The 8686-nt window shown below is 26.2% G+C and overlaps 1 protein-coding gene and 1 long non-coding RNA gene across 2 annotated transcripts; one reads left to right on the forward strand and one right to left on the reverse strand.

Moving 5' to 3' along the window:
* Positions 1-1935: 1935 nt before the first annotated feature.
* LOC110010503 (uncharacterized) lies at positions 1936-2855 on the forward strand. The gene is made up of 2 exons (XR_002285498.3): positions 1936-2296; positions 2583-2855. It is a non-coding gene; the product is annotated as an uncharacterized LOC110010503 (long non-coding RNA).
* A 718-nt stretch (positions 2856-3573) lies between these two features.
* LOC105643775 (Pollen Ole e 1 allergen and extensin family protein) lies at positions 3574-6651 on the reverse strand. Its single transcript, XM_012228980.3, has 3 exons — positions 6390-6651; positions 5846-6296; positions 3574-4010 (listed from the first exon to the last, which is right to left on the reverse strand). The coding sequence occupies exons 1-3, from the start codon at positions 6562-6564 to the stop codon at positions 3659-3661; spliced, it is 978 nt and encodes a 325-aa protein (XP_012084370.1). The 5' UTR covers positions 6565-6651; the 3' UTR covers positions 3574-3658.
* Between the last annotated feature and the right edge of the window lie 2035 nt (positions 6652-8686).

Raw genomic sequence — 8686 nt, forward strand, 5'->3', positions numbered from 1 at the left:
TATCGTCGGTACCAGGTGATTGTATGGATGATAATTTTTTAATTCTCTGTTACAAAAAGATAATAAATTTTTTATTTTTACATAAATTAAAAAAATATAATTAAATAATAATTTCATTTATATAATTTTTTTATTATACTCATTTTAAATAGCACAACAGTATTAAAATAATAATTAAAAATTAATAAAGATTATTGAAAATAAGATAAAATTTAATAAAGATACAGTAAATAATTCAATGATTAACTATAATAAAAAAAAAAAGTGAATTATATTTTGAGATAAATTAAAAAAGAAAGATATACCATCTTTTTTGAGATGATGAAATATTAAATTTAACTTTTCATTGAAATGTTCAGTACATTATTTTTACTTGGAATAATATGTAATTTAATTTTGAATTTGAAATGCAATATATAATTTCTCTAAAAATCAATATTTTATACAACATGACTCTTAACTTTGCATTAAAATTAAAAAAATAAAAACCCTTTCTTTATGAAAAAATAGAATAATAATTTAATATTAATTTATAAAAATTAGTATATAATAATTTTTTTAATTCGTTGGAGGGTTTATGGGCTGAAATAATATTGCGGACTACATAACAAGAGTAGTCCGCATTCTCCTTTATGAAAGAATAGAATAATAATTTAATATTAATTTATAAAAATTAGTATATAATAATTTTTTTAATTCATTGGAAGGTTTATGGGCTGAAATAATATTGCAGACTACATCACAAGAGTAGCATTTTTCTTAGCTCACAAAATTAGTGAAAATAATTATAGTCTAGAGGACTCGAATTCAAGACCTCTCACTCCTCACGTAAGTGAAAAAACCAATCAAATCACCTCTTAATTGACAAATTAGTCTATAATAATTAGCTAAAAGTAAAAATTATTATTTAATTAAAAAGTCAAGTCCTTTTGTTGATTTGGGGGTAAAGTTTGAGTATTGGATTGGATGAGATTGTGAATTGTGGTAGATGGGATATAGGTGTTGTTAGGCAACAAATTTTAAGATAACGTTTAGCATTTTGACTAAAATTAAAATATTGCTATTCTTTTAACATTCGAAAAAAACGCTAATTATTTACGATGGATTATGAAATGTTTAGCAAAATGGATTATGAAAGGATTATTAAAATCCTGTTATTTACAGTGTTTGGTAATATAATATTTTTAGTAATATTTAGATTTTGAAAAATGGATTATGAAATGTTTATTCTCTTTAATATTTGAAAAAACGCCAATTAAACAGCTGTCACATAATTGCTACTACAAAAGTTAATTTGACCCATGACATGATTATTTGGAGGCCTAAAATTAGAAATTTATATTTGTTTATTGTTTTGTTTTTATAAGATGAAAATGTCTGTCAATCAGGTAATGGTTTGACTGGTCTTCTCACTTATTTAATATGTCAGAGGTCAATCATAGTTGTTTTCATCAATTTGATGAGCCAAAGAGAGACCTCTTATTGTGCAGCCCATATGGACTCGAGCAAAATTTACAAGTATATGAAAATATCATCACATAAGGATTGAAATCTTAACAAGTACCAAATTATAAGTGAAACATCATCACATATGAATTGTGTACAGAATACTAAAATTGTCTTAACATATTATTATTTAGAACATTAAATTTTAATTAAGCTAAAATTAAAACTAATTAATTTAATTTAAAAAAACACTTAATTGCAATTCACAAGGAAAAATAATAAATATAAGGAACCCATTCAATTTATTGTTATGTTTGATAATTAATTTTAATCTTGATGTAACTATGATATGTCATAAATTTTATGGATACAAACTATTTAAAATTATATATATATATATATATATATATATATATATATATATATATATATATATATATATAATCCTAAAGCAAAATTTAAGTTCAAGATGCTATTTATGTTCGGGATTCTTATTTATCTTTTTTTACAAATTTTTGATTGTTTTAAATTTTATTTTATTTTATTTTACTATGATTTAATTTGTTTACAAATTATCTACAACAAAACAATGTATGTTATAAATTTAAAAGATTATGTTTAAATTTAAATGAAGAATCCTATCCTATCTTTTTTTTTTTTTTTTTTTTGGTTTTTTATAATCTCTTTATAATAATCTTTTTTTCTCTATTCGGTATTTGCGTGTTGGTGCGCATGGCCTAAGCTTTCTCAGCCCCTGGGAGCTTTCAAGGAGCAGGGTTTGATATTGGCTGCTCTTCTGGGTTTGTTTGCTATGGCTGAGACTTCCATAACTACGTTGTGGCCGTGGAAGGTATGGATTTCAGTTTTTTTTTTTTTTTTTTTTTTTCCCTTTTTTGAAGTATTGGGGAAAGGGATTTGAATTTTGCTTTTAGTGAATATTTTCTGTGTATCTGATGACTACTCATCGTGTAATTTTGATAAAGAGAACATCAGATTTAAGATATGTACAGTATACACATTATGTAGAAAAGTTAATGCACCTAAGTAGTGGGAGGACCGGCTATTCCCACAAACAACATTTGTCATTTTGACACTATTGATTGAGCTAATTTAGTATTTTGGTTGATGCTATACAGTAACATGGATCATACTTTTGCGGGTTTTAGATTGTTCTATTATTTTGACAAAGGAGAAAAAAGAGAATGAAATCAGTGTAATATAGGTGGTAAACAAAAAGAGGTTACTTTAACCTGCAACATGCCATTTTTGATAGATGTACACTGAAGGAAGGATGAAGTGTATAACTATTGTGTTGGAGGCTTCGAGCATGTAATTTTTATTTTTATTTTTTTTTTGTAATATATAATTTTTATTATTTCATATATGGAGAATTGATTCTTTTACCTATATTTAATTGATTCTTAATTTTAGAGTATTCATAAGTTAATAATTAATTTATAAATAATATTTATTTATATATTATTTATATTAATTATTTTGAACGGTAAACCTTTATCTGTATGGAATTATTTATAATAAGATATGATGTTTAAATTTTTGAATTATAAACTTTAACTAAAGCTAGACATGATTAATTGAATTTTATTTAATATAAATTAAAAGTATTATAATTTCTATAACAAGATAATTTAATATAATAACCTGTGGAAAAAATAAATCTTTTAATAAAATACAATGTAATTTATAAAATACAATTAATTTGTATTTATAAATTATAAGCTATCAAAACAATCTGCGTAAAGTCCGGGCCTTCACCTAGTTATTTGAAAAAGTAAAATTAACATGTAATTGATGAAATTAAAACAAAAAAAATCTGCATGCTTTCAATTATTGATATTGCCACAATATCAATAACCAGTCATTTATTAAAAAGAAAATAGTAATAAAAATTCAATTATTGGTAAACTTAATACATGCTCTATTTATCAAACCAACAACAACAAAAGATAATATCAAGCTCTGTAAAAATAATAAAATTACATCACTCTGTATAAAAATAACAATGAAATACGAACGTTCAGTAATGAATGTAGATAACTGATAGAAACCACTGTTTATTTAAAATTTTATTTTTAATATATTTAAATATAAGACTTTTTCTATAACTTATATTTAACTCCCAAAATATTATAATAAATATCCTTTATATATAAATTCTGCATCCTTTGCTTCCAATAATAAAATTAAAATATCACTTGCAGGGTGTGAATTTGCAAGTGGCATGGCCAGAACCATAATTGGCTCTAATAAACCGAAGGGCAGTAAGGAGAACAGCCCTTTGAGAGCCCATCAAGGCCCAATTCATATGTGTAACAACACTTAGCGCATTAAATGGGAATTGAAGACTATTATAAGAGTTAAGAAGAGCAGTTGTTCCTTCCCTTAGGAGAGTCTTGTAAGGGTCACCCCTCCCTTGTAGGGCTTGCCATAATGTCATGTCTGTACCATATCTTCTGGCTGCTACCAAACCAAATGCAACTCCTACCTTCGTGTCTGGGTTCACTGCCCTCCAATAGCATTTGTACTCTGCCATTGTCCAGTTCCTACCAAACCACATACATCCATAATATTTTAAAACACAAATTCAGCTTTTAATTTTTTTTTCTTTTTTACAATCATACCCACAATTTTTTCCTTCAAATTGAATTAATTAAACCGTTAATATCCTTTTTATTATTTTAAATTAAAAAATTAATTAAATAGATATTTTTAACTAACACTTTTAATTTAAACTGTCATATAAACAGTTACAAGCTAAAAATTAATAACTAACAACTAACAAACACTAAAACAATTAATATTATCGAACAGAATCTAATTATTAACCCCAGTGTAGTTCTAAATGATGATTCTCGTGAAACTTTGAATCCATGTTGACATTTATTTGTGTAAAATTGAATGCTTTTATGGGTTATAAGTTGTAAATTGAGGCTTTCACATTATTCAGTCTTCTAAGTCACATGTGCTCCGACTTACGCAGCAGTTTTATTTAATAAGTCGTAGTACAATATTCTTCTGGTTACGTGTTTACTTCCTCTGAAAATTGCTTTTCTAATCCTCACATGTAAGCTTACACGTGCAACAGATCGTGCAGGAACTCACACGCCTGAGACTAGATCTCTAACAAGTTATTGAATTCATAAAATTTTGTAAAGTTCATTATTCAATTTGGGTTCAATGATATAATTTAGTAACAACTCAATATAATTACTCCATTCAAAAAATAAAATCTCAATATATTTACTCAAATTATTGAATTTTACCAATTGAAATATGAAAGTTTATTTAAAAAATTTAAACTCGATTTATTTGCCAACTCATGGACTAAATTAATAAAAATAATTTTTTTATTGAAACGAGGAGATTCTTAATAATACACCGGAAAAAAATAAATAAAGAAATTTTTTTTTTAAAAAAAATTTTATTAGTTTGGTATCTGGACGATAGACTTAGTCTGACAAATTTAATCCTATTTAAAATTTTTTTTCTTTCTTAAGTTCATAAATTTGGTTATATTTGAATTAAATCTTATCAAAATTTAAAAATCATTCAAATGAAAATCTAAATTAAAAAAAAAAACTAATGAGAAAAACTATGTATTTAAAATAAATCTATAATTAATCCAATAATGAGAATTAAATGCAAAAAATTTGTAAATGAAATGAGTTTAAATATAGATTTGTTTCAAATATTATGGAAGTCTTAAATTGATATTATTTTTGCTCGTCTACATAGATTCATTTAATCTATTCCGATTAATTTTGAATGATATCTTTTGAATGATATTTTCAAATTCTAAGTTCATTCTTATGTATGTCAATTAGTCTGATCCTCATTTTCTTATTGCTTTTATTTTTAAGATATGTTTGGTTTACTTTAAAATAATATGAAAATATATTATTTCAATTCACAAAATCATATCTTAAATTTATTTTTTAAGTAGTAAGTATTTTTTTTCACATTAAAAATAGATATTATTTCAAATAAACAATAAAATATTACCTAAAAAATTGATTTTTTTTCCCCCAATTTCAAAGAAAATTAAACATGACTTTAATGTGCTTAGTTTTATGCTAAACAAAACATGTTTAATTTATTTTATTTTTTAGGTCTATAACCACCGGTATCCGAAAGTTCATTGGACTCCGACTATGTCCGACTCGAATACTGCAGAGTTCATATAGAGACGACTCTCCCAGTGTGACAATTTTCATATTGAAAGATCTAATCCGAGACTTTGTTTAAATGGGACCTTCATCCCATTCACTCTGTCCCAATCAAAATCGGTAACACAACATGCTTACTAATCAACCTACCATCTACCAGAAAAAAATATAATACTAATATTGGACCCAAATAATAAAAATTAAAAACTTACTGGTGTGTGCATGCTGATGCTTCGAGGAAAGGTAATGGTGGCATAGGAGGAAGTGGAGGCAATTTAGGCAATGGAGGAAGCTTGAAACGTGGAGGCGCGGCTGGCGAAACAAGCGCCGGTGGTGGCTTTACAGGATTTAAAGGAGCAGGCACTGGATTTGTAGACCTTTGGCAAAATGACATTGGCTCAGCAGGCTGAGATAGTAAAGAATCCACATTATATATTTCCATATCAAACAATCTAAACATTAGCCTTAGCTTTTGTGCAGGACCAGCTCCTACTCCACACCCATTTGAACCTTCTCCATTGCTTGATACTTGTGCGTAACAGTTGCTCAAATCTGGTGTTCCATCAAATTTCATTACATAGTTTCCAAACCAATTTGTTGTCTCTTCTCTTGACATTGTCATTTGACCGTTACTATCTGCACATACCATCATCACTTTGATTCCTGCAAGATTTTACTTATTATTATCAGAAAATTAATGGAATAGAAAATAAAAAATGTAATTTAGTTATATAATGGGTTAAAGAAATCTGATACCATAAATGGGATAATCGAAGACAGATCTTTGGCCATCCTTGCATTGGTCACAAAAGACAGTGCCACTAACCATAGCATCTCCTCTAATTCCATGAATGGCAGAAGCAAGAATGAGGAAGAGAAAGAAAAGAAGGTTATGTGACAAATCCATAATCTTGCGTTTGGTTGCTTTCATGGTGGAAGAAGAAGAAGAAGAATAAAAAGGGTCTCAAGTGGCCATTCCGGATTTGAACACTTGACAAATTAGTCAAAAAAAGAAGAGATGTTCATGAATTTAACTCTCAACTGCCTATATTTATTAGTATGTGTTGAAAAGAAAAAAAAAAAGTTTCAGGGAACAGGTAAATGGTACGGCAATTCATTTAAGAGATATGATAATAAATTGATCTTCATGTGGCTTGAGCAGCTCTTCTAATTTATTTTGGTACTATCTTTCCTAATAAATGTGACAGAAATTCCTTGTGTTATAAGTTTGTTGTGATTAGAAATGTGTGTAATTATTCCTATCCACGTACGCGTTTATATACATTTGTTCTAATAACTATTAATAACTATCGACTACTATAGTAGTGATTACATATTAACTATTAGTGATTAATTATTTATATATTAATTTTAAATATAATTATTTTGTAAAAATAACGGTTTAATTAGTCATTATATAAAAAATAATTTAAAAAAATTCATTTAATTATTCACAAACACTGAATATTAAAAAGAGTAATGTTTCATTAAACATTTATTAAATTCTAAAAAGTAATTTGAATATCATATTTTCGAGTCTTATAACTGATAATAATAGTATTTTAAAACTACTCAAAAAGGTAAACACTATTTTAAAAAGTTGTTAGAGATTAGACTTAGAAATGCATTTGATTATCTTTCGTTGTGGCTTACCAAACCAAACCGATAATATAATTTTTACTATAAGAACAAATCATTTTAAAGAAAGAACCTCAATTAATTGCACCTGAAATTGCAGCATTTATGTATATAGGTTTATATATGCTTCATAACCACAATATTCAAAGAAAGATGTACAGAAAGACCTGCTATTAATTAACATACTACCAGCTGAGGCCTTGTTTACATATCAAAGCACATATGATGTTACGTGTCATATTTAAATCTGTTAGATTAATGCAAGACAAATTATCAGTTACAGTAAATTTCATGAATAGTTGGAGAAATTCTGTAGCCGTTAATTCAAAAAAAAAAAAAAAAATTCTATATTGTTACTTTGAAAATATTAGAGAAGTATGTGGTTAGTTATATGCTTTATTATTATGTGTTGTGTGCTTTTGGCGGTGGAGAGTATTAGTTGGCCGTTGAAGTAGGAAGATAGGCATTGATGAAAATTGGGCTGATAATCATGGGCTAAGCTAGACACTGGCAGGCTGCCATCCTCTTTTCCTTTTCTCCTTAACTGCAGAGTGCATGCCTACCAAATACCGCCTACATTCTTAAATATTTGTTATATTTAAAAAAATATTATATTTTTAAATATTTATTGCAATTTTGGTCTGGATGAGTGATAAAAAATTTTTTTTATATTTTTTATATACGAGCAATAATTATTATTTCAATTTCTCAAAAATTTATCTCTCTATTTTTTATATTAAATTGAGGGTAATATAATCAATTTATTCAATAATTTATTGTAATTTAAATAAATTTAATAGTTTTTTAAGGAATATGAAATTTCAAATTCGACAAATATTTCGGAACGGAGGTTACTTCTTCGTCTCAAAGTATGATTCGTATAAGTTCCAATATATATGGAGAGAAAGGGATTAAAGCCTTGTCTATTCTGTCTTTTTTTTTTTTTTTTCTGAAACGTATTTTATTAATAATAATAATATCAAGAATTATAAATAATCATATAAACTAGACATAAAACTTTACTATAAGTAACTAATACAGTTTGCTAATCTTTTAAAGAAAATTCATATTCTTTAGAAAAATGAAACTAAAATTTAAAAATATAATATTAGATCTTTCCGTTTGAAGTTAATCTTGATAAAAGATATAAATTTTTATAGCAGCAATTAGTCCATCCATTACTTTATTTAAATAACAAAATAATTTATCTGGATCTTCTATGTCTAGATTGTTTTTCTAAGAATTTACAACATATAACAAACATAAATGAGTTTTGGCCACTATGCTAAAGTCTCTAACCAAAATAAAATAAAATATTATATTTTTATTTTGCAATCAACTTTCACAGAAAAGGGATCACCACCACAGAAAAGTGACAAAAAAAAAATTCAAATATAGAGACAAAACAACAATAA

The sequence above is a fragment of the Jatropha curcas genome, chromosome 1 (assembly GCF_041381405.1).
Source record: "Jatropha curcas cultivar XTBG-Jc1 chromosome 1, XTBG_Jcur_1.0, whole genome shotgun sequence".
Lineage (NCBI taxonomy): Eukaryota > Viridiplantae > Streptophyta > Magnoliopsida > Malpighiales > Euphorbiaceae > Jatropha > Jatropha curcas.